Source organism: Typopeltis vanoorti, chromosome 8 (assembly GCF_054136105.1).
Source record: "Typopeltis vanoorti isolate ZY-2024b chromosome 8, IOZ_Tvanoo_1.0, whole genome shotgun sequence".
Lineage (NCBI taxonomy): Eukaryota > Metazoa > Arthropoda > Arachnida > Uropygi > Thelyphonidae > Typopeltis > Typopeltis vanoorti.
In genome coordinates this window covers 143902453-143930341 of record NC_143556.1, presented here as the reverse complement: position 1 = coordinate 143930341, position 27889 = coordinate 143902453, and the positions used below count along the sequence as shown (strand labels likewise).

Sequence of the window (27889 nt, the reverse complement as noted above, 5' to 3'; positions counted from 1 at the left end):
AAGTAAAATGGAAAATGTTTAAGAATAAATAATCAAATTAAAACAAGTAAAAATGATTTTTTTTTTAAAACAAATTACAAATTACATGTATAGCTTGGTTACATATGCCGTACATTTAACAAAGATAACCCGAAAGAAAGAATAATAATGAATTCTAGAGATCTGTTCACAGTATCGAATAAAGAAATAAGTTGGACGTGCAACTCATGTCTGAAATGAGAACAAGCATCAATTTTTATTAATGTGAAGCAAACTTATACTCAGTATAAGTATTATATAAACAGTGCAAAATTCGTGTAAGTAATATCAGAATTGTATCTGAATTTTCATTGTACATATATACAATATACGTCATGTGGGTTCATTTATTTAATTACCGGCCATCCCCAATGAGTACAAAGACATCGCGGTAGGCCACACTAAGCATCATTCGCACAATACCAGGGCATCTTTCTTTTAACTCAAAGCACTCCTAAATGCACCTCAAGTAATTAATTGTACTCGTTTGCCACACTCCAAGAAAAAAAAATCTTCACATCCCTGTTGGACTTGTACTCAACTTCCAATGGTGATTCTTCTTTCCTGGAACTTAGTGAAATATTTCATCAATTCTACAATTCCATCCCCCCACCTTCAGCAACGCATTCATTTTGATATATGTCCCTTTTCTTCTTAAACAACCGATGTTTGTAATTCACAAAGTTTGTTCTAGCATAACACGAATCATTCCTTCAGTCGAACACTACAGTATGTTGACACACGTCTCTGAATCCTCTTTACCAATTCTCGATCCCAAGAAAACCAGGTAACCAAATCTGAACATTGCCGTCCAGATGCGAACGTACCAAAGCCTTAAAAATAAGTATAATTATTTCATTTTCCCTAATTGCAAGAGTGTTTTTCAACATTCAAGTCATCTGATGCCTTCGTTCGCTTACGATTTTGCTATGTGTCTTCTGAATTTCAGTTCTTTGCCCTCTTATAAACCCTGGCATCAAATTAAGCTGCTTAACCCACCAATATAATACATAGCTTCCAATCTTCCGCTACAAAGTGTATAAGCTCACACTTTGAATCAAGCTGCTAACCATTATCCTCTACTACAATGTCAGTTTATCAAGTCATCCTAATGGATTTCCTTCATTAACTGTAGCTTTCCCAAATTATCATCAGATCATCCCCAGTATTATTGGGATGCAGATTAACAGCTGCGAACCATGTATACAATCTTGCGGCGCAAAACGCCTCTTTGATTCTACTTCACTACATGTTACTCTTCTGTCTGTCAACCTCTCTTTATACATGTCACCAGCTTTATATCCATCCCATTTGCAAAGATATTCGACAGGATGTTGATTACCTTGTCTTACATCCTGTCAAATTCCTTCGCAAAGTTCAGTATTATCATAGTGCAGCCACTTCCTTCATCCAACTCCACTGTCACGCAATTTTATAAGCAGGGTGAATTACTAAGACAGGACCTCCCCTTCACCAAACCATCGGTCTCCTATGGAATATTACGAGCATATTCCTATCTGGCTTTCGGGTTCTCCAAAACCGTAAACGCTATTCCTGAGATACTGATCAGTCTGTAATCTGCTACCTCTGTGAGTCTCCTTTATTTAAATAGTTTTATCACATTCCTTTTCCACTCTCTTTGGATCCTGCCGCTAAACAGAGTGATCAAAAGTAGTTGTGCCATTTCTAATGCACGTTTCCGTAACACACACACACATCAATATTATATTTAGTACCATGGACGTACTCGCTTTGATATTTTTTAATATTCAAAAGCATCTTGCATAATATTCAAAATGCATTATCTCCAACTCGATAATTTTAGCAAATCGATCCCTCAGTAATTCAAATACTACTTTTTGTCACCTATCTACTATCTATACTCATTAAAATTATCATTCCATAACCATTCTTCCTTCTATTTCCGCAAAACAAAATTCATGACCCGCTGGGTCAAATTCCGTCCATAACCTGATTTTGCCCTCCTTAATGAGGTGCCTAAAACTGCTTACTTTTGCCCAACTGCTCACGAGTTTACTGATCGCATTCCATTTCGTTTGAAGGTCCTGTTTGATGATATACTCATCCATTTAACTCCCACCTGATTAATTCTCCAGCACCACCTGGTTATGCAAGTCTGATGCCGCTTTCCTCACACAGTTCACGATCATTTCCTGCTCATTGGCAGCATCTTTCCGTTGCGGCTTTCTCATTCCATGGCAAGCTTTCTAGCTGTCTTAGGTTTGTTTTAATTATCTATAGTACATACTCCTCTAAATTTACAGGTTTGCCCCTTTCCCAGTCACTCTTCACTTTTTCTCTTTTTTTTTTCTCTTCACCTTCTTATGGACAGATTGTACACTTCGCGCATCAGCTGCTGACTTCATTTCTTTCATTACATTAGGGTTTCCGTGTTGCATGCGGTGCGTATGCACTCTGCCTCGATATTTCTAATTACATGATAGGTTTATGAGTAATGTAGTTACGATTAGCCCAGTGTGAAACAGTATTAACTAACTGGGTAAACAGTTGTGCAAATAACATTTATTATTAATGATGGTGTTTAATTATAATATAAATAGTTAGTAACCACTTAATTATTTACTAGTAATTTATTATGAAAGCTCAATTATTCAGTATCATTATTAAAAGAGTTGATAATCCCCAGATGGCTTCATTATTCCTGAGGAATGGTTACATAAGTCGCCTTTAATCTGAAGTGATCGTAACTCGGTAATCTTTTCAGAAGAATAAAGTTTCGGGTGATTTAAAATTCACTTTGAAGGTACGCTGTTGCATCCAAAACTTTCCACGATAAGTTCTCGTTTATTTTTGAAGTGGAAGTGCTATCAGAAGAGAAATTACTACACCGCTGAAAGGATGAATTAAAACCGGCTGGTGTTTTATACCTTGTAATTAACGTGTACTTAATTAAGGGGCTGGAGATGGATCACTACGGTTACAATAGAAAATTACTCGGTGGACTTAAAACATAGCAGTAATTATCGAGGTGAGTATGATTAAGCAGATTCTTCCCTACTGAAATTCAAAAGCTATAATTAAAGTATCGCCAAACTGCGAGCTTTTAGAGAATCAAAAGATGCAATAGATTGTATAAAGAAATTTACATGCATGCGATATGAATGTCCCACAGAGTACGAGTGACAAAATTAACCTCATAATTCCTACAACTTCTATTGGATTCTGATATAAACAGTTGGTCAAAAAGGGATGCAAGTCGTTTTGGATATTTCAAGCATATACATTAAGCAGTGCTATCAAAGTGAAAAGAACCAGAGGGTGTGCCGTTCAAAAAAGAGAGTGAACAACTAAAAGAATTATGGCATGCACCTATTAGAAGTATATGTTCGTGTCGCAAGTATAAAACTGAGGGCATTCAAACCATTCCTTCTTCCTCTAAGCATCCAACGTTCCTTAAAGTAATAGCAGCTATTAATGTTGTAAACAGCCAACAAAATCTGAATATTCTGACTATTTTTTTCTTTTTATAACTTACAAGACGAGACGAGGTGACATATTCCGTATAAACAATCAACCCTTGGCCAACATGCAGTGATACAAATAAGCAATTGGATAAAAGAAGAGTGGATAAATTGAAGAAAAAAATTAATTACCGTAATTTTGAGTACTTGATAGCCAAACGATGCCTCAAGAGGAACAGCTGCTACCACGGGCCTTCCTTGGATATCGAACACTGGAGGGTTGTCGTTCTCATCCCCTACTTCCACTACCAGCAACGCTTCATCATACGCCAGGTGGTAAGACGTTTCAGGTAGCTTCTGTCTTCCTATTGAAATAGAAAATTCGTATTTTAAACTGAGGTTTATTAAAGTTCAAATGTTTCGTCATTCTCCTATAGCCTTTAGTCAGAGTAGATTATAAAATATGACCTTTCGGCATTGTCACGGATGTGTGTAAGAAAACAGGAAGCCTTCGGCTTCCCATATTTGCATCTTAAAATGATTAAGCCACAATCTACTTGAATAAAAGTTGTTTTTATGACTTGAAATTTTCATGTAATTAACTTCGTACTTTAGCATGAACATTTATTCATTTAAAAGCCAGTGAATATCCGGTGAAAAAAGCGTGCAAAATGACATCTCATAGTTAATTAGCTAGTATTTTTTTTTCTTGCGTTTCAAGCTAAAAAACGCTTGGCGTGCAAGCCCCTGTCCAGCCGCCTGTGCACCATGCCTGGATACTAACGGGTGGGGGGGATAGAAAGGCAGACTGCTTTACTTCTGCTGTTCATTACCAGGTAGCTGATTTACTACTATGTAAGAATGCAAATTACTTAATTTTCTTTCGCAAGTAAGAGCGTGGTACCTAATTATGGTTATTTTGTCGTTTTTTTTCCGAGACAGAACAATAACAATTTACTCTTCTTTCCATTTTTTAACTGAAAAGATATTACTGCCGTAATATCTGTTTAGTTTTCTACTGCATAATAGAAAACTAAATTGAAAACTGCATTTTTGAATAAATTTTATTTTTCAAACATATTTGCATATGCAAAACTGAATTGAAATATAAGAACTGTGAGTAATTTGCCTTTTAGGACATTTTCCAGAGATCGAAACTAATAATGTGTTTCTAGATGCATCAAATATGAACTGAGTCATTAGGTTTCTTTAACAAAGCACATCCAGACATCAATGCTGAAATATCTCACGTGAAACTTTCTTTACACATTTACATTCTCTCATCAGAATTCCAGTCTCTGAAAAAATGCATACGGGGAGGGAGGGGGAGAGAGAGAGAGAGAGAGAGAGAGAGAGAGAAGTAAAAGAGAACCATGGGAAAGATAACAGAGAAAACAGACAGCAACTGGGATGATCGATCGTAAGTTTGTGCTCTTTTTGCGTACCAAAAGAGCTGCAATACGGTGGACAGATTATTGCCACCTGCATGCTTAAGATGCAAGCAGTTTCTTTGGTTTGGAATTTGCTGAAAGACCAATTTAAAGCTGTAAAAAACTAAAAAAAGCTGCGAATTTTACGTATTTGGGAATCTAATTTAAAATCCGCATGAACAACTTTGCTCGTTGCACTCAAGTTATTTCTGAAGTGATGAATGCTGTTTACTTTGTAACAAGTCTGCTGGTACAACCGAAATGGCCGAACAACTAAGGCTATGAAACAATCTGCCACTTCTTAACGAGGCCAGCTAAACCACCTTCAAATGAACAATCCTTATAAAAGGTCTGCGCTTCCTACAAATATTTCTTTCAACCCAAGTGTGAACTTGGGTTGAAAGAAATATTTGTATATTTATTAACCCAAGCAGCCGTTCCATTAATTAAAATGGACATTATGAGAAGAAACGTTGGAAAACATAATATTAAAAATATCAGATGTTCGCTAACATCCTGCTTGCATTTTTGAAGGGCCAGCCAGAATGGTAGTTAGTGATTCTCCGATTCCTTTAAGGATGCACGCATGAGCTGCCTCTCGAAGTTTCTTGCTCACTGGAGTTGCACTTTAAAGTCATAAACTAGAACTTTTAATACCTGCGGGTATTAAAAGTTCCGATACCGATAGGAATCATGGATAGGAATATATGAGTTGATTTTCAAAGTTGTAGAGCCAGTCTCGTTCGGAAAAGTGACGATATACTGCACGTTTCTTAAAAATATCAATCAACTAGATAATAATACGCGTGTTACAATTCATTTATGTTCAGGTATAAAAATACCAGTTTAAATATACGAAAGTGAGTGACAGACCCTGCAAGGAAACTGCAATTTCTACTGAAAATTAAAACTAAAATAAACAAAAATACAAGATGGTAGAAAGTAAATACTGTAAAGAAGTCAAAAGTCAGAACAGCTCCGGTTACACGAAGACTGTTTTGGTTATGTTCATTTCCGATTAATGAAGGTCAAAATACGGATTAAAATGAGATTGAAATATTCATCCCATCAGATTTCTTGCCATAAGTACATTTTGTCGTGATGACACCTTTGAATGTAATATTCGAAGGGCAGGCGCATATTTTACTGGCAATGAAATATTGAGCTTTCGATTTTACATTCTGTATGTATTTCTCTAGAGTGGAACATGTACTAAACTAACTCCCGTACTAGAATGTAGTGAAATCCTCAGAAACATTCTCTCCCTCTCTTTTTCTTTCCGTATCTGATTTCGGGAAGAGCATAAGCGCGTGAAGGACCCGGCACTACACAATGAGGTGCTTTTATCTTAGATGCGTGAAACACGATTTTACTGGGGAGCGTTAAGCAGAAAGTGTAAGGTAGCCTCAGTAATTCTACCTACAGCTGCAAGGGAAGTTCGTATAAACAAAGCTGATTTCGAAAGAAAAATCACTACAATATAGAAGGAGGCAATTGTCGCCCGAATAAATCTTACGCGCTAAGGCCACTTGAAAATTCGGCTAGCCTAACACACGAACTGGAAGAGGGGCGGACGAGATTAATAAACATGCGAACCGGGGTCACCATGTTTGTAAAACAAGTTCTTTGAATACAAAGTTTTTGAATATGAGAAATTCTGGCTAATATAGCTAGACCGTAAATTTCGTGGAGTTAACAAATGTGTTAGTGACGGCGTTATCTTTTTGGGATACACTAAATGCACTCTTGCGATTTGGAATTATCGCTCCTCATAATGAACATGTACAGAGCTCTGGTCAGGTTACATAAGTGAATAAATTAGCATAATATTTAGTAAAGCGGAAATATGTTTACGTGGCTCCCACCCACGAAAGATTTATTTCTAAACCTATAGTGCATTTGGCACACCATGGGTGGACCAAGAAAGTTTTTCTATTTTTATTGATTGGATATTTTTTTTATATAATCCGGAAACCCTGCTCTAGAGGCTTGAACTGTTTCAAGCCAATTCAGGCCCCCAATAAAAGAGGCGGTGGCCTCGCAATGGGCGATGAAATTCATCTCCCACCTAAAGGCAATCAGAAAAATCCGATTCGAACCTTCAGCCTGCTGGCAGGAGAGCGAGAATGCTGACCACTCGGCCAACCAGACAGGCTCAAACCATTTATTACCACTGAATAATAAAATATTATTATTATTATTACGCGACACCTTCAATGATTCCAAAGACTCATCGAGGGAGAACACTCCCTCTACAACTCTCCGTCTCCACCACTCAAATCAACCAACTACAACTACCTTCAACTTCTACATCAACGCCATCTACCGCCGACCATAAACCACTAGTATTTTAATCGACAATTACAAACATCCATGCCCCCGGGCTTTTGGCTGGAGAGCGGATACGCTAACCCCTCGGAAACCAAACCCTTTTAGTAACTGAAATGTTTTTTTCATATCCCCTCTTTTCCGGTTATCTACCAACTTTTGCAATCCACAAACCCTCAATCTATCCTTATAGGGAGCATTCCACAGACCAGTCGCCATCTTGGTCCCTCACATCTCTTGATCTTCTCCACTACTTCATTCCCAACAAACGCAGGTGACTAGATCTGAATACAGTTATCAAGTGTAATCGCATCAAGGTCTCATAAATAGGAATGATAAATTTTATCCTCACTTGTTACTGTGTAATTAGAGAGAGACAAGATTCCCCCATACAGCCTGTTATGTCCCTATTCTTTCTTACGATTTTTGTTTGTCTTACAAATTGCCTTCGTCTATATTCTTCTAACTTCTACTTTCAAGACATCAACAAAATTCCTACTAATATCTGAGTTATTGTTCCCCGTAGTATCCCTAGTATTTGTATTTTAACTGCGCCCTTTGGGATATTTAGTTTAAGATATTTTGTACATAAACAGAGAAAAGGAACTCAAATATCTGAAAGTGTAATTATTGCAGTCGTGACACTATTTCTTGTTACTTAACATTAATTCCTTAAACGTCCCGTTTCTTAACATTAATTCCCCGCGTGATTAGGCTCGAATGTTTCTAAGCGGTGCATTGGATTTGCGATATCAGACAACTTTTTTTATCATTAAACAAAAGGTTTATTATTTCTCTAAACATGGTACATATCAAAATACTCAACTAAATTACTTACACACTAAAATTAGCTTAATACAAGTAGATGGGCTATGATTCGACAAAAGTTACTACGATCATGCCGCCACAAAATTTCATACAAAAACATGAATTCACTTAACATGGACAAATTAGATTACCACACACTATTAGATTATTCAACTTTAAGTACACTAACAAAATCATTAACTACTCTAGCACATACTTATGACAATTCCGATTCTCTACACATCACACTAGGCATTCAAATTCCTCAGGCTACTTGATTACTCAATTCACACTAATCCAACTCAATATTAACAAAACCATTTACTTCATTAACACACAACTATGTCATTAACTCTCCTTTTACAATATAGTAGGCACTCAAGATTCTTAGGACAATTAATTATTCACAAATTATCAACACTAGCTAGCTTACTTTTAACACTCTCTATCAAATTCTAAAGTCCTATTATAATTTCTCCCTAATCACTTTAACAGTTCCGTATTAAGACAATAGTACCTATCACAAACAACTTCTAGTTAACATAAGACAAACTTCACAATACCTTTCTTTAGCTTCACTTACGGGCCTTTACCTTCTACTGAACGAACTTGCTTGCATAACTTCTTGAAATTCAGGGCTATATAAACATCTGCGCGGTCGACTGTACTATCCGAAACGAGGACATCGACATCTTCACAGTTTCCTATGACTCCATGGCATATCTTGCTTTCTACATAGGAATACGGGAATAGCTTTCCCGCTCACCTTCGATTCCTTGTTGTGGCATGAGGATATAAGCCATATCTCTCCACTCAGGAACACCGTGAAATCCACTAGAAAACCAAACTCAAACCACCGCGACTATCCAAACGTTTCTTCTCCTCTGGCAAAAGGCAAAAAGGCCTCAAGCCTCCATGACTATCTAAACGTCTTCTCCTAAACCCAAAAGAGCCTACTCTTCGAACAGCCTCGAAGGGGGGGGGGGGTACCAACCCTTTTATAGCTGCTACCCTAACGGCGCCCTTTCTTACTTCTTTTTCCTACCTCCTACTTGTTTTCAGTCTGTCTACCAATTGGGTAGCATTTTGCCGCCATACGTCATTTTAATCGGCAACTCGTAACGAAGTTTCTATCCGGGCATAGGCCTTAAGCGATCGCTTAAGGCCTATGCCAGGATCTTAATCCCCTTTTAAACCTATCTTAATCCCCTTTTAAACCTTTTCTCAGAATTCTACGTAATGCTTAATCTGTAGCCTCTTACATAGCGTATTTCATGACTCATTCTTTTATCCTTATGTACTTAACTCTTTCATTTTTAATCGCATTAATATATTAATTCTTAGTGAGCTACTTATTTAATACAAATTCCTTGTTTAGTCATAATACATCTTAATACATTCTTTTCTTTTGTTATCTTAACTAAACAAGACCTTTACATTTTACTCAATTTATACTGGATGCAAGAATATTTTATTAATTAAATTATTCCTTTCATGCAGGGATTTTTATTTATGTTATTTAATTTTCATGTTACACCATGATAACTGAGGATATTATATTCTCAAGATATCAGGTGTAACAAGCCTAATCAAATCAATGTATGTTCTTCACCTCTCTGGCTGTTGCTCATTGATGGCAGCCAACAGAAACAACCAGCAAGAACAACATTTTTTGATCAAAGGAATGCATAAAATTGTTTATGATAGAAGTAAGCTAAACTCGAACAAAATTAGGAGAATTTTTTTATCTCCTGCACCAATTTAAAATAAAACTGCAGCAAAGAAGGAAGCTTGCTTCAGTGATGCAGCAGAGACAAATCCTTCACACAATAACTGCAACGGTTTGGTATAACACTTTAAATTACGACCGAAGCAATTAAGGCTATGGGGATTGATTACTGTCTGTTAGCTGCGTGTGCTCTCTGACACTTCACATGAGGTCAGTTAGCTCACTTACCTCATTTGAAATCATCTACTGAAAGGTTTCTGCAGTCCTAGATGGATTCGAAGCCAGGTCTCTTTTTCCATCCAATTACGAATGTCACATCACCCAAAAGGCACATATCCCAGGAAGGAAGTTTTTTCATTTGGCTATGCTACCGATTACATATTTGGTTCAATCCTTTGACAAAGTGTAAGCAAACAAAAGTTTGCGCCTTAAGTATTTTCAGGACTGTGGAAACTCGTTGCAAAGGTGGTATAAGTTCTGATCACCTGCCTTAGTATCCCATAATGCAAAGCACATATCCTTATGGGTATGTATAGTGCTATGCATTATGGAAAGGATCACTACCCAGACCGGTTTCGACCTTTATTGAGGTCTAGTCAGTGAGAGCCAGACCCAGAGGCGGTGATAGTAAGATTGAAGTAATCCAGAAGTCATATCACCATATACCAGTTGCCAAAAGGTGTAAACACCTTATTATTAAAATTCTATTATTAAAATAGCTAAGTGAAAAGAACTCCATCAACTATCTCTAATTCAAAGAATTTTAATAATAAGGTGTTGACACCATTTGGCAACTGGTATATGGTGATATGACTTCTGCATTACTTCCATCTTACTATCACCGCCTCTGGGTCTGGCTCTCACTGACTAGACCTCAATAAAGGTCGAAACCGGTCTGGGTAGTGATCCTTTCCATAATACATAGCATTATACATACCCATAAGGATATGATGATGATGATGAGTGCAAAGCACTCATCATCATCATAATCAACAACAATGGGTCCAATGCCTGCCCGTAGGCGTCTGATGCCATCTTGATATATGATTCTTCCATTGCATTTTGTTTTGTGCAAGATGACTCAGTCTGTGTATAGAGTTTCCGCACCATTTGACAATGTCATCGCCACATTCTCTGCTTGGTCTTCCTTTTTTGTTATTTTCTTCAATCATCCCAAACAGCAGCATTTTTATTTTCCTTTCTTTCTTCATTCTACATATATGGCCAAAGAGACGAAGTTTCCTATTGATTATTTTCTGGATCAGGTTTTCTTTTGGTTGTATTCGTCTGTAGATTTCCTCATTGTTCACTTTCTGTATCCAGCTTATTCTCAAGATCTTTCTATAGCACTCTATGGATCTGAGGCCTGGGTGCTCAAATGCTCAAACCTCACATCTATAGAGCATGCTGCTGAAGATACAGGTTTCTACAATGCGCAGTTTAGTTTGCATCTTTATAGCTCGGCTCTTCCATATTTTTCCATGGCTTTTAAAATAGTTCTTGCTCTGGATATTCTAATTTTTATCTCTTGTTTGGAGTCCAAGTCATGCGTCATGTGGCATCCAAGATATGTGAAATATTCCACATTTTCCAGTTGAAATCTGTCTATGGTAACTCTGTATAGTAACTTCTGTTGTCCAAATATCGTTGGTTTAGTTTTTTCAAAGTTGACATATAGTCCATATCTTTTTCCTTCTGTATATAGTGTTTGCAGTGTCGTTTCCAGCCTTGCTGCGTCTTCTTCAATCAGGACGATGTCATCATCTGCAAAGCAGAGGTAGTTTATTCATGCCATTTATTGAAATTCTTCCATCTTCTTTAAGCTTATCTAGTGTTCTTCCCATGTGTGTGATGAAGATGATTGGTGATATTGGGTTCCCTTGTCTTGTACCAAACCAATCTCCAGTCGCACCTGCTATCCTGATTTTTGCTTGTGCTTGGCTGTTTATATCTTTCAGCAGGCGGATCAATTTATTTTATTGTCCATACCATAGAATTCCAAGACAGCCCATGTTATATTTTGGTCAATGTTATCAAATGCTTTTTTGGAACTCCACGAAACAGCAGTATATCTTTTTTTGTTCTTTCTTCGATCTTTCTCTCTATTAGTCTTAGTGCGAGTAGTTGTTGCATTGTACTTCGATCTTTCTCTCTATTAGTCTTAGTGCGAGTAGTTGTTGCATTGTACTTCGATCTTGTCGAAATCTGGCTTGCTCATCAGGAAGATGTGCCTCCATACTACCTGAAGGGTCGTATGGAGGCACTATATACAGGTCGTATGAGAACTAGTGCATTAATGCAATAGTTCTGTAATTGGTGCATTCTAAAGTACTGCCTTTCTTATGAAAAACAACCAAGACCGATTTTTCCACTCTTCGGGGGCATACCTCGATCTCCATATTACATAGCTTATGCATTTCTTTTACAACTGATTCTCCCCCATATTTTAGCATCTTCCCCATTATGTTGTCATCTCCAGGACTCTTGTTGTTCTTGAGATGTTTTATAGCCTTATTCACCTCCTCTTCCAAGATATGATTTTCAAAGATCTCTGCTGGTGGAGAGATTGCTTTGTTCTTTGATTACTCTGTTGCGGTATTATTTAGTTGATTTTTATATAGTTCGCTGCAATATCTTGTCCATCTGTGTATGATTTTGGTCTTGTCCATCAATACTTTACCATCTTCATCTTTGATTGCTACTGATCTTGTTTGCCACTTCCTATTGACATTTCTTATAAGTTTGTAGACCTCTCTAGCTTTGTGTTCTCCATAGTACTGTTCAATGTCTTTGCACTGGTCCTCCAACTATTTAGCTTTATCAGATATTGCTGATTTCCGTACTTGATTGCATTCTTGACGGTATAACTCATCTGCTGCCTCTGAATTATCTCTCTTAAGTTTTAGTTCTCTTTTCTCTTGTGCCAATTTTAGGGTTTCCTGAGGTATCCATTTCTTGTTGATCTTTTCTCTTTCAGGAATTACTTTCTCTACTGCTTTTTTATCACTGTAGTCAGTCGTTCTGCTCTTGTATTTATATTTTGTTTTTCACTTGGGGTCTTAAGCTTAGTTTCCGATACTTTCTGACATGCTGTTCTTAGCCTGTCTTCATTTAGTTTTGAGATATCTCTAGCTTTTTGGAACTTTCTTTGTACTTTTCTTTCAGTTTTAGTCTTATATTCGCAATCACTAAGCTGTGGTCCGAATCAGTATCAGCTCCATGGAATGATTGATCTGCACTGTTGAACTGAGGTTCTCCATTTCTGGTCTATTAATATCAAGTCGATCATATTCCTGTTTGCCATCGAATGAGCGCCACGTCCATTTACGACAATCTTTTTGTTGCAATTTGGTATTGCAAATCATCAGGTTGTTATCCGTGGCAAATTCCAGAAGCATCTCTCTACGTTCATTTCTTTCTCCATATCCAAATTTTCCCATAACCTTTTCCCATCCTGTGTTATTTTTGCCAATCTTTGCATTCCAGTCTCCTCCAATGACGAGTATATCCTACTTCGACACCTCATCAATTACTAGTTGTAGATCCCTGTAAAATCTCTCAATGTTTTCATCTGCACTCTCTGCAGTGGGCGCATATATTTGAATGGTTGTGATATTAAATGGTTGGACACTGAATCTTGCAACTATTATTCTTCCACTAGCTGGTTTGTATCCTATCATTGACTGACAGGCCTTGTTACTTAGCCGGAAACCTACGCCTGCTTCATGCTTACTTTCATTTCCTGACCAGAGAACTCGTCCACCATTTGATTCTCCTAACAGTATCCATCTCATTTCTGAAATACCCAATATATCACACCTGTATTTCTTCTTGAAGTAACTACAACTTTCTAGCTGCCCAGAGTGTACGGACATTCCATTACCAATTGATATTCCATCCTATACAGGCCCCGAGTTTGATTTTTTTGTCTTTGTTTTCAGTAACTGATTTTTCGATACAACCGTGATTACTAGGTTGGGGACGAGGCCTTGTTGACCGGGCGACGTCCGAGCCGGAATGAGTCTTTTCTCTTGTTCTTTGGCATGAGATTTCAATCGTATTTTCTTTTTACTGTCAGCACATCAACACTTATCTTACAAACCCTTAGTCTTCCTTGAAGAGCTTGGGTTTATCGGTAAACCATATGCATTATGGGATACTAAGACAAGTGATGTGAAGTCATACCACGTTTACCACGAGTTGCCCAAGTCCTGAAAATATTTCAGACATTTGGATAAAGGATTAAAACAAATATGTAATTGATACCCCAGGAAGGTCATCACCACTTTATCGGCCCGCTAGTAATACACATTATCGTTACGAGTGCTTACTTCGTTAAATGTCATGTCATACGTGAGAAGTAATGTTCACACACGGATACCAGTCTTCCAAAATGCAAAATAAGTATCATATTACGTGAAATTTTTTTCTATATAACTTCGCTCTCCACATTTTTCCTTCAAGTGTGCTAGCTTATCTCCTCACAATCCCTTATGCCAGTAACGGCTACCTAAGCAAAACAAATGGTCGCACCGGGAAAAAAGTTAACGCTTCACTTCTTAGAAAAGAAACGACCATATCTCAGCTATCGAAATTGACGGTTTGCTTACGGAGAACATGTATTTCAGTCAATTCCTAATCGAGATTACTCTCGGGTTGTTGACATCCTTCGTCAACAGTGATACCGAAACTAAAGCATGTAAGCAGTATGCTTCATGCATAGAATGTTAAAATAAGTTTTACATTTAATATTTAGTGGTTTGTTTACGTGAATCTCTAATATAATCTTCGAAAAGACTAATGCATTTTAAGAAAGTCTTACAAGGTAAAAAAAAAAAGAAAGAAAATCTGAAAACGGCATTCACTGAAGTAGTAAAGGGCATCATCCCTACAGTTTGTTCTTCACATTTTGAGCAACAATAGTTAAAATCGACCCAAACGAGAAGTACTGAAGAGGTCATCAGTCTTTGTGCAATATTGAGAAAATAAACTCCAACGCGACCAAACGACCGCTAATTCTTGTCTAATCCACAGAAGAAACAAAGCACGAATTCAGATCACAAAGTACACAAATCTGTTCAAGTGGCTTGTCGACATACGAAGAATACTAACATCACACATAAGAACTAAATATAGAGGGTAAAGCAGCTTATTTGCTGTTACATTAAAATCTTCTTACCTAGGCGGCTTACATCTCTGCCCTGACGTCTTCTACCCATGTTTTCTGCTCGGACTTTAAGAGTGTAGCTCTCTCTTTGCTCTCTGTCTAAGCTCGCTGTGACCGATAAACGCCCACTTTCTGGTTCCACAATAAACAGTCCTAGAAAGAGAATTTCCTTCCTTACTTAAGTTTAAATCTCCACTGTCGATACTTAAAGCAACAGAAACTGGTCAGCTGTGGGATTTTTTTTAAACAAATTTTACACAAAGTTTACATCTAGCAGTGTTAATGTAATAATAATAATAGTGTAAAAAAATTAACTTTATTAGGTTTCTAGGAATCCACAAAAATATCGAAAAGGAACTATTTTTATTTTCTCGACTAGTTTCGTGAACAAAAAAAGTTGAATACTTACCTACTCATCAGCTTACTGTTCCACGTTTTCAAATTACTCCCATGAGTTAGAACAAAGAGACTGGACAAAAATTAAACTCGATTTCAGCTGAAAAATCAGAGTTTGGGTGAAGATATGATAGTGATAAATTAATCGCAGGATATCCAGGAATCCAAATTAAAATGTGCGGTTAAACTTGCTAATTTATCTTATCTTGCATTTAAATGCGGTTTTTTTGTTATCGAAATTCAGCAATGTTAATTGCGCGAATGAAATGCTTTGACCTCATTCTTCTCAATAGACCAAGTGAAATTTTTCACGTTGAAAGGCCCACACTAGTGTTAGGAGATGCAGCGAGTAAATTCAATTGAAAAAGAAAAAAAAAACAATCAACATCATTACGCTTAAATAACTTGGGATTTGCTTATGATGTCGCGATCGTCAGAAGTTGGATAATACGGAAGGAAATCATTAAAAGAATTGGCTGTTGTTTTAAAGGAAGTTGGGCTGACTGATTAATGTAGTGAAAAACTTAATGACAAAAACAGAAAGGCAAAAAGTACAAGAGAAAAATAAGATAAAAACCTAGAAATTAAAATAGAGGAAGGGCGCAATTTACTTAGAAAAAATGTTATAATAATGAGAGGATAACCAAGAAACAAAAGGAAAAACAGAAGGAAAAAAAAATTAAACAAAGGATTACTCTAGAATTGTTTGTATGGTAAATTAAATATAAAATTACACCAAAAAATAAAACAAAAAGAATACTTAATTCCGACGATGACTTTACGAAGCAGTGGCATGATTCGAGATGAGTGACCGCACATATCGAACCACCGCGGTTCAAAATGACATCAAATATACTAAAGTCGCTTCTGTCATTGCGCGTGCGTCTCTTAGCTAATTTGAGAAACTCTTCTTTCAAAATTCCACTTTCTTACGAATACCTAAACAATACTGCTGCAGGTTCCATTTATTTTAGCGGAAGAGCCCGACAAAGGCTCTTCTGCTAAAATGAGAGAAACCTTTAAATTTTCTTATGAACAGCTGCATTTAAGTTTATGAAACCGAAACACTGCTGTTGATCTCACCGACGTCTTTTAACAGAACCGCATGAGAAAGTTGTTTCATAAGGGACACCCTTCACTATTAATAATGCATGAATCCGCCTACTCGATGGTGGTTGAAATATTCAACATTGTCCAATTATGCGTTTACATAGTCTGTGTCGTCATCTAAGACGTATTATGAATGCCTTCAGCCCTATTCGCAAATATTTGCGGAAATACCTGGGCTGTCTGTTTTGGCAACGAAGCGAACAAAGCATATCGTGGTATTTGTTCGTTATTCATGTATGCAAATGAAAATATGTCAGATATTTTTCTCAATTCATTCTAACAGTTTTAGAGGATGACTTAATAATTTCTGATGGCACATTTCCCTTATAAAAATATAAAATTATATATATATATATATATATATATATATATATATATATGTGTGTGTGTGTGTGTGTGTGTGTGTGTGTGTGTGTGTGTGTGTGTGTGTGTGTGTGAGTGAGTGAGGGAGAGAGAGAGAGAGAGAAACATGTTTTATATTTTTATGGGCATTATCGTCTGATAAAAGCAAACGGATGAATTTCTCTGATAATGGGTTGTTAATATACAAAAGATAAAACTTAAGCTATATTGCTACAATGCTTTCTTACTTAGAATAAGAAATTTTTGGAGATATGGGAAGGAAAGCATTCTCTCTCTCTCTCTCTCTCTGTGGCTATTCTCTATCACTGGACTCTCCTTTGGATTAGTTATTTTAATTCAATTATTGTTTTTAGCGAGCTGGCTCAACTTACCGTTGTAAGTGTGTCCCACAATACTGTAACGCACAGGCTTGTGAGAAATCTCGTCAGTGGCATTCAGGTCCAGGATAATGAGCGGAGCTAAGCGATTTTCGAATACAGTCACCTCGTAGAGTCGCTTTGGAAAGAGGCGAACCCCTTGTCCAGTCCCCACTATGATGTTAACCTGTAAAACAACAAAGTACAATAAAAGTATTTTCCACAGTTGTATAAAGTTATTAATAAGAGGCAAACGCTTGATAAAAAAAATCTAATGAAAAAGGCAAATATAAAATCGCTTCTTGGGTCATAAATCTGAAATATGGCGTGAATCCTGGTTTTAGGTAACTGAAGTTTGACCTTTAAAAATGTCCGATGAAATTAACTTTAAATAACTAGTGAATACATTTAATAGCAATTTATTTATTAGTATGGAGTTTCCTCCCCCCCGTCCCAATTCGGGGCGATTTGAGCCCCCCCTCATGGGGGGGTTAAGTAATCATGGCTGTAGATCCGTGTGTGTTCAAGGGGGCCGGTTTGCTTGATGAAAAACGTCAGATAAACTGGCGGAAAAACCCTACTGCAAAGTAACAGATGGACTTCTGGAATTTCCTATCAGAGAATATGAGCCTTGCACTGTTAAAATGCTATCTCACACTGTACATCGCAACTGGAAGTTCGTAGACGTCCTACCCTTAAATAATACTTTCGATGCGACTGTAGCATCCACTTTTAGGTGTGTTAAACTGTGTACAAAACAGAGCATTCTTTATTTATCATTCCTTATACATCTTCAGCTTTTCAATAATCAGGTCAAGTGCTGAGTTTTACTTCACAGAACTGGAGAACAGAATTTCTAGCTTTTAAAACAAACACTTTTTCTTAGTTATTATGCTGGTTAACGACAATTCTAAGAAAAATATTGGAGGTAATCATTTTCTACGTTAAGATTATTTTCCCAGTAGATAAAAATGGCATTCCTTGCTTTTTTTTGTTTTTATTTGCACCTTCTGGCGAAAAACAGCTGCTCACTTTACGCAGTGGGTGATGCTTCTTCCGTTTTTTTTTTTTTTTTTTCAGTACTGAAAGTCATTAGGATTAACTAGTGTTATCCAGAAAAGAAATAAAAGGGCTTTTCGAATTGAAAAAAAAAGGGAAAAAAAAGAAAGCGACAGTGAAAAAGACTGATAAGTTAATGCACATTCTCGTACTAACAGCATAGCAAACCCTCGATGCAAAAAGTAGTTCGCCATTCTGTTGGAGAAGAAAAGAAAAAGGCTTAATTCAATTAAGAAAGTGGCAAATTTTCTAAAGACTGTCAGCTAAAGTTGAGTTACAAAGTCTTCTTATGAAGAGGGTGGGTATTTTTTCCACTCTCAAAAACAGCAGGTTTGCTAGGGAGCAGACGAAATGTGTTGGTCGTAATGCCTAATGAACACTTAAATATTTTTAAATCAAGATATGGAATAGGATAAGACATTAACGAATCCTTGCTAAAGAATTTATGATAATAACATAAATACCCTTATGTAAAATTTCATTGAAGGCTTTTTTTTTTAGAAATAATTTCTTATGTTTTGGTGAGTTTCTTTTGTTATGTCAACTGAATTTAGAATAAAAACTATTTTTAAAAAAGGCAGGAAAATCAAGCTGAGTGCAGTTTTGCACAATTATACAATCACATTTTTATTACGATAAAAATAATTAATTAGTTGCTGCTTTCGATTGAAATAATCCAATACGTAGAGTAATACTATGATGAACTTAGCAATACTCAAAACATGGGGTAAGGGACTCCCCGTAAATTATATTTACTTAACAGCTTAAAACAAAAGTCGATATTTCTCAGTCACACTGTCTTGTGGGTGGCATAATTAAACGGGGGAATTTTTGTATTGCATTTCGGTATTTTATTATAGTTTTACAAAAAGCATTTTTTTTTTGGTCTAAAATGAATAAAAAAAAATGAAACCTCATCCACCGCTCACTCCTTAAGGAAACGAAATAAGTCGAACTTGACAAATATCATTTTCTCTTAAGCTTTTCGAGCCAGACTGGTACTAAACGGATGTGCGCATTACTCGAGTTGTAATCTGGATCGGATTATGAGAGTAAACTAGTCAGGTGATCAATCACAGTATCGTCAACGGGCGTTATTAGTGCGAGAAATCAGGCGTTATAATCGTTTTCTAATCCCTCGGTATTGGGTGGAACACAGAAATGCCATCGACAGCTGATTATTCTCAGGTCAGTAGGCCGACATTCGCCATGACAAAAGCGATCGGAAATGTCACAGTTACAGTAGTAACGCACCCTGACAGAGACTAATGACTGTGTCGTTGGTGTCAGGTAAAGAAAAGTAAAGGACATACCTCTGCTGTGTCCGACTTGGGAGGATCTGCGTCCACAGATGCTTTCACTAACAGACGGTAATGACTCTTGTGTACGCTGTCCAAAGCTTTCACCAGCCGGATGTCTCCAGTAGATCGATCGATTTCAAAAGTATCCACCTCCTCGGAATCTAAAAAAATAATAAATAAAATAAAATAAATGAAGATGCTTATCCATAATGCATTGCAGCATACATCTGGTGTGTGCTGAGAATATATCCAACATAGAAACCGAAACGCTTCATTGACTGTTGTATTTCAGTGGAATTTTTTAAATCTAAGTTGAGGTTAGATTCAAAATGTTAGTAAAATAAGGTTCCACCTTAATTTATATTTTGCATTGATACTTTCGTTTTTCTCTGAACTGCATAAGAGAAACGGACTTTAAAAATTTAACCACCGATGCTAATTTTAGTGTTTCCAATATTTATTGAAATTCAAATATGTTCTTGCTGTTTGTGTCATGGATGCTGTTGGCCACAATTTCTTCACTACAGTTACAGGGTCATCGGAATTGTTGAACTATTTTTCATGAGTATGTTCTATACTTGATAGTTCAATAAATTTTTAGCTTCCTTCAACCACTGAATGTGCTTTCAGTTATAGTTTTTCCCCTTTTATTCAAAGCACCAAGAATGCACCTGACTCGCAACGAATAAAAAAGAATCGGGGATGTTGTACCTGCATCAAGACCACCAATAAAAAGAAGCTTTGAAATCAGATATAAAAGGTCGTGGCTTCGTGCATAGTAGGTTATGAAACTAACCTCATTAATTTGAGAAGTGTCACTAATAAAAGAAACGACTGGAGGGAAAATGGCTTTACTACTCATTCTTGATGGATTAAGCTCCTGCTTACTAGGGATTTTCGGCTTATCTTGTAGCTTACTTTACGATGGGGGGAGGGAGAACCGATTAAAAATATCTTATGCAGAGCGATACGACCCGATTTTTCATTAAAGTAGGAATTAAACAAGAAGAATTTGTATTGATCCACGCTGAAATTATCAACAACAAGTTCTTTGTACATGATTTGAGAAAGTCTTAAGCCTTGTACAAAGAAAAACAAATACTGCAAGTTGTTATGCCAATCACGCGAGAGTACGGGCATCACGTTTGCATGTTATTTGATTTCAAAGTATTTTATTGAACAAGAAGTAAAATCGTGTGCGGTAAAGGAAATAACGTAACTATCCATAACGCATTAGTACTGGTCGCAAACTGTTTGAGACCAGTACTCATGATTTTGTATATGCTTTCGCATGCAGGTTGATTAGAAATGCGATCTTTCTTCCAACAACATAACAGAGGAGGAGATATTGGCTGCCATGCCTTATAATTACGGCGATATAGTAATAATTACCCATCTTAAAAGGACAGGATTTTGATATTTAGCATAAACCTATTCTAAAATGATGGGCCCCTTTCAAGAGTAGCAATTTCTGGTGCTAAGGGTGTTTTTCAGCTCAAATATGACACAAATCATAAAGAAAAATCCAAGAAGTTTTCTGATGCTAAGGGAAGCCTACAGAAGTTGTTGAAACGAAACTGCATAAAAACGTACTTTCAACATCATAAATACAGATTTCAGCATGACATTCGAAGAAGTATCACGGACGCAATCTTGACTGTAAATTAGAGAAAAGTGACACTGCAGTGAATCGATAGGTAGCAAGGAAGTTGATGAGATTATATAACCACACTTGCGATTGGTTGATGCAGCAAGTGGAGTGCCCTGGGATTAACTGTTGATTGCGCAGGGTTCTTGGCATTAATTCCGTATCCTGATCACGGAATTGAAGCTGTAATGTCAATATTTGAAGACCACACGAAATTAGGACTGAGTATCGATCATTGTTTGAAGTATGCATCAATGAGGGATTTTTGGAGTCTCAGATATACTAGTTAATTTTTACGACTCAACAGTACGGTTAAAATTTAATTTTTTCTGACCGGTTTAACAAGAAAGATGAATGCAATTTTGGAGCCGTTTTCTAATAAAAGTTATTGATATGGAGGAGAATGCACACAGCACATCGGGCAGATGAATAACTTGGTGCTGGGAGCTATTCGATGTTATTAGGTGGTTGTCTCGTTGTTTAGATTACGCCTAAACAAATAAGACTAACTAGAAAGCGTATTATGCCTATAAAGCGCGTATGTTTGATGCTAGGCTAGAATATTTTGTGATATGAAAAACTTTCCAAATCTACATGCATTTACCAGTATGCGTAAAGTCACATTTGGCGGATGATTACGCTTAAAATATGGGCGATTAAGATGTAAGTTGAACTGAGGATTATAAAAATTTAAATTCAATTATTTAAGGAGATTTTATTAGTATGAACGGTATTAAGGATGTTTTAAAGTAAAGTAATGAATCATCATTGTAGGTTAGAATTGAAGGTGATATTCTTCCGTTTTGAACGAGTAATTGATCATTAGAAAAAAGTTCTGAGAAGTATCGTTGTGTTAGATATCGGAAACGAATTCAAGGAGGCTCTGTACAATCATTCAGTGGTATTAATTTGGTGTAAAATGGTATTCATGGTAGATAATTGTATACATATATAGAAATGGTCAAAATATGAAAATATATATTAACTATCTTGCCATATCATAATTGCGAGCGCTCGTGTTTCTCTGTTTCCGAAAGAATAAAAAAAATAAAATAAAATCCAGAGAAATCAAATCAACTTACTCGGAAACCAGAAAAAAAAAGTTTGGAGTTCTGAAAAATCTTCTGGTAGTCTACTATTACGGTGCCACAAATGCTGTCGTATGATTGCGAAGGAGCCTTAGAAACTACAAGCGTTAAAAAAAAAAATAAACAAAAACGCACGCAGAATGGTAGGGTCAAACTGTAGAAGTATGGTTAACATCTTTATACATCTGTTACGAATGCTTCTACAATTTATGTACATATACAAGAAGATCTTGCAGATTTACCTTGTTATCACTTGAACCATTGCATAAAATCATGAACATACGGAGTGTTCATTGCATTAAATTCCTATTCTCGCATTAACTGCAACTGCAGTTACATTCATTAAACGTCATCGAAATGTAGCACCTTCTAAGGCATTATACTTTGCAGAAATCAATATCATTTAAATTTCTGCTACTTAATAAGATGTGTTTTCTAGAAACTTTAAATCTTTTATATACGAAGTAAAAGAAAAAAAATGTGTTTTGCTCACTGGACTCCTTGTTGCATGAATCTGATATGCAAGTTCAGGCACGAACAGTGCTTCTGATGGTACTTTGTCGTTAAGCCTGTGGTCTCAAAAACAATCCAATGTGGTTGTCACATCGTAGACATGAGGAAATTGAAACAAACCGAGTGATTTCAATATTACAGGGGTCTAAGTTGGAAATCAGAGATATTTCATATTCATATGAATATGTTCATATCATTTGCTCATAATTTGATGTTTCAGCATTTTTACCAACTTCATTCGATCAGATAAGATGCTTCGAATGTCATTTTGTAGGCGGACCTGAAAATGAGTCGAAGATTTTGCGCCTTACATGTTGATATTGTACCTCACACCCGTTAATTAAAGCCCTCAAGATACATGAAGTTCGAAGACGTTAGGTGTGTACATAACCTCTTTTGTCAATTTAACAAATCATAAGAAAATTTAAGGGCGTACATAACGAATGTCTTCGAGCTTGGTTTATCCCGAGTGCTTTTCTTAACAGGTGTGAGGTACATTTTTTAAAATATTTCATAAATATAATGAAAACAACAATAAATAATTATTATCTTTTGATTTTGTTTTCTAATACGATGGTGATAACCGAATTTTTTTTATTTGAAAGTTGAAATGAATGTGTCCCAAGGCATAATTTAGTTTAGAAATTTCGGTTTGCTCGCGGATGACATCAGTGTTAATCCAATTCGCAGTCCAAGTTCTATTGAATAATTTGAGAACGTATTGCCATCTTAAATACGACTGTAGAACTGTCATTTAGTTAAGACTTTATAAAATGTTTCGCAAATTACAGTGCTTCCTCCCCTCCGTGAATCAGAACTCCTCAATGAGAAAATATTCAGCAATTTCAGCCAACGCTCGATAGTTTAAAGTTTTTGGGTGGCTGCAATTTCTATCTCCTTGATTGACAGGTTGAACGATAATCCAATAACGATATTCCTTTTATCTAATCTCAACTCACTGCTAATTTTTCTGACAGGTCTTTCATTTTTCTCTGACATGCTTCAAGAAAGAAAGAAAAAAAATATCATGGAAATTTAATTTAAACTCTTCTTGTTCTTGATTTATTTTGTTCGTAAAGTAGCCTTCTATGCTATTAATAAACGAGTTCAGCATTCTGTCTCTTTTTGACATCAGCAGCAACCTTCCCTTCTCTCTGAAGCAACCCCACACAGTCCAACTAATATGCAACTCAAGAAGAAGATAAAAATGAGCATTCCTAGCATAGTTCACATGAAAAAAGATCATCCGGAATTCAGTTAAGCCACTAAATAAGCTTAAGTCTCGTGCAGGTTGATTGGGAACGACAGAGAGAGGAGAAAGAACCGTTGTGATCAACTTGTCTTACAGTTACAAGAAATGCAGATTGACTTCCTTTACATAATGTGGTTATCTCTTTCTAGGGCAGATACATAAATCAGGTCTGCATCGCTCGGATGGAAGGTTAAGAGGAAATTGGGAGTTTTAAGGCGATTAGTACTTATTCTTGGGAATTATTGTGCTGGGAAAATTTGATTATAATATACAAAACAACATACCGCGACTCTTTGTGAAGCCTCATTACACTGCTCGTGATAAAAGGCTGTAATTAAAAAGTTCTCTGAATAGACTAGGAAAGGTTCGCACTGTGAAACGTTTAACCCGAGGAATGCGTTGTTTTCGATATTCCAACAAATAAGTTGCTAATCATTACTGTCACTGTGTTAATAATTATGAATTGTCAAATATCGTCTGATGTACTATAATCAGTATTACAGTACCTCCGTTATAGTGTATTAGACGATATTTGACTTGTACCAGCATTAAAGTACTTCTCTCCTCTGACGTGATGTCCCTGTTGATTATTTTGGTTAACTGAGTCTTCTTAGAAAACCAGACAACAAACATGTCCCCTAATAATATTTCAATCTGTCTTTTCAGCCGTTATAAAAAGATAGATTCGTCTCTTTACTTAATGGTTTATTAAGTACTGTGCGACCACAGATGCGATACCCCTAGACACTTCTTCGTATGGCAGAAGAAGGCAAATCCATTGTGATATTAGGGTAATCAATGCGTTTCGTGGGATAAGTGTTTATTATTATACGTCGAAAAATTAGCTTTTCTTTTATGAAAATTTTAGTTTGTAAAGTGGTAACTATTTTGCCTGTAACAGTTGGAAAATTTTACGTATAAAGCACGTGATTTCGCATGTTAACGAATTCGTACATCGCCTTGTTCCTTTCTCCTTTTCAACATGAATCGCCTCTTCTTGGCAATCTGCCAGCCAGGATTCTAGTATCTGTGGTCGGACAGTAATATTATTGCAAGGCAAAACGCTGCTCCTTTAGCGTAGGACAACAACTGAAAATGCAATCAACTACTTTACATCTTTTAACTGAGAATTCTGATTTCGCAATGCAGGCACAATCATTCCTCGACGAAAACGTTTGTTTCTGATGACGGTCTCTCCGATTGATGAAGAAGTGAATAACAAAATTACTGCTATTATAAATATTGTTAATCCGTTCTAAGTACATTCGTAACTTCTTCGACGTAAAAAAAAAAAAAAAAAAAAAAAAAAAAAAAAAAAAAAAAACTCCTATTCGTTATTCAGAAATATCCGACATGAAGAAGTGTTGTATTCCAGAAGAATCACTTTCAGAAGCTGCACGGGGAACTTATGTACGTATCAGAATGCAACAAGAACTTCTAGGTGGGTTAGTGATTTCAGTCGTGATCTCTCGATGGCAAAGTCTCCAGCTGAATGTGCACGTGAAATATCGTAAATGAAGGAAATAAAATAGTGAACAATAAGAGGAAGAATATGATATGCTTGGGACTTCTCGATCTTCGCCTAAAACGGCCACACAACGTGTGAAAGAAGTAAATGAAAGCAAAAAAAAAAAAAAATAATAATAATAATAATAATAATTAGCGAAATTTGTTGATGGAAACATGCAACCGAATTCATCACACATACAATACCTGCGTCACCTGTACTTCTAGAACAGTGGTTCCCCAAACTTTTTCCACTTGTGTACCCTTTTAAAATCCATTTCTGTAAATTGTACCCCTTGTTTTTAAAATAGCGGTGATTCAAACTTAACATTTATTGTTCCATAACTAACGTTTTGCATTTCGTTTTATTTACTTGTTTTTCTGCCATTACTGATTATTTTTCGTGTACCCATGAACGGCCCAGCACGTACCCTCGGGGATACGCGCACCACGAGTTGGGAACCGATGCTCTAGGACAAAGCCGTTGTAGCAGTGGAAGGTACAACAGTTCATTCTGCGTTATGTGTCAGTCTTTCAAATAATCAACCGGTTGCTAATGAAATTCTTCAGCAATATAAAATTAAATGATTATATTATTTTCGTTGTGTTTTTAATTATTTACGTTATATTAAAGTTATATGTATCCGTTTTAATCATATTGCTTTATGGTTTACCATAAGCAATATCATTAAACATTTAAATCGCTTCGTGACTTATGGTGGCTTCGTGTATGTGTGGTGACTTATAGAAACGGTTGCGTGCTTCTATCAATACATTTTGTTCATTATTTAAAGACGTTTTTAACGCTGCCTAATCAACTTTGAAAAATTTTAAATAAACGTCAGGATGCATTCATTATGTACCCGTTACTGCAATTTTCTCTCTCTCTCTCTCTCCATTTGACACCTGAAAATGGAGTTGTTTTCATGATTCAGTCAAACAGTAACTTTAAATTCTTTTCTTCTAAAATTTTCTTAGATACTCCAACTAATGGACAAACGAAACACAACACAACATATCCCCGATCATTTATCAACCACGCCTTCTCGTGAGGTGATCCGTTTAGATTACGGTAGGTATCGCCTCTGCACATGGATTCCAATTAATTAGGAGTGAGGTGGGCTTATTTTCTGGTAAACACCGTTGCAGGTTTATGGAATGCACGAACAGACGGTCGTATCATGTTTGGTTAGAGAACAGAAGCCAAAACTCAGCAGGGAGTTTTGGCTTCTGTTCTCATCGTTTACAAGTAGTAAGAGTGATGTCTTCATGAAATACGTAGAGGAGAGAGAGAGAACATCCTCTTTTCGAGGGGTTGCTGTAGCGTCTACGAGATATCATTTGGAGGATTCCCGATCAGCTGATCCGTTTGTCAATTACCGTGCCGGATGATTTCTGCAAGAAATCCAGTTAGTGGAATTGGAATTATCAGGATTCACTGCCGAGGTTTATGGCAAGGGGACTAAGTACTCTCTGAGTGGAAATGTTAAATAGTACATTTTTCTCATAGCAAATCTTTTTCCTCAAATTAACTCTGTTCTACCACGAGAAGTAAAACAATTTTTGTCAGAATAATCTTCAAAAAAAGCACCAAAAATATAAAAAAAACCCTCAAAGCATCCCCATCTGACCAACACTCTCCACAAACTCAAAAATAAATGTCACATATCACTTTCAAGAAGTCAGACCTAACAACTCGTTTATTTTCTTTTAATACTAAACCCTTCACTAGCCCGACGCTCTGAATGATTCTTACCGACACATTATCCATGTGGAACTCGTGTATTTGAACGACCTGATGTTCTTTACCAGAGAATGCCTAATGTTAAATTTTTTTCGCCCTTCTTTAAGGGTTTTTCTGGTGCATTTGCTAGCACTTCGTATGATATTTCCTCTCTTTCTCATATTCCGAGTTCTTTTGCACTACAATCGCACCAACTGGGACAACCTTCCCTTCCATAGTCCGACAATTTCCATATTCTTGCTTGAAAAAGTTTTAAGTTTCATACTACATTCGCAATTACGGCTGCGATCTCAGGTTTTCGCCAACAACTGTGCCAAGACCATTCAAGAATAGCATGTGGTATTGGATTGTTGGCTTCAGGGGGTATTCCAATTGATTCTCAACACCTTCTGATAAACGTAGCCACTGCAAAACATCAACAAACGTAAATCTTATTTCAGAAGATCTTGAATAATAATAATAATAATAATAATAATAATAATAATAATAAAACTCGCTTCTTATGCAAATGGTAATAATTTTCTGGTCCCCTTCAAATGTCATTTAGACGCAACTTCTCTCTTTCTTTCTTTTCCTCAGTCTTTCCGGTCCCATTCAGATGACACCACTGAAATGACACCTGAAGACAAAA

At 36.5% G+C, this 27889-nt stretch overlaps 1 protein-coding gene across 2 annotated transcripts in view; it reads right to left on the bottom strand.

Annotated features, from left to right (window-relative positions):
- The window catches only part of LOC150104400 (protocadherin Fat 4-like), a 345892-nt gene that overhangs the window by 27067 nt on the left and 290936 nt on the right, over positions 1-27889 (bottom strand). For both annotated transcript variants that reach the window (XM_090396350.1, XM_090396351.1), the window contains 4 exons: positions 19520-19668; positions 17163-17334; positions 14935-15075; positions 3654-3826 (listed from right to left, as the gene is read on the bottom strand). In XM_090396350.1, coding sequence (XP_090252476.1) covers positions 3654-3826; positions 14935-15075; positions 17163-17334; positions 19520-19668 — 635 coding nt within the window. The remainder of the gene's footprint in view (positions 1-3653; positions 3827-14934; positions 15076-17162; positions 17335-19519; positions 19669-27889) is intronic.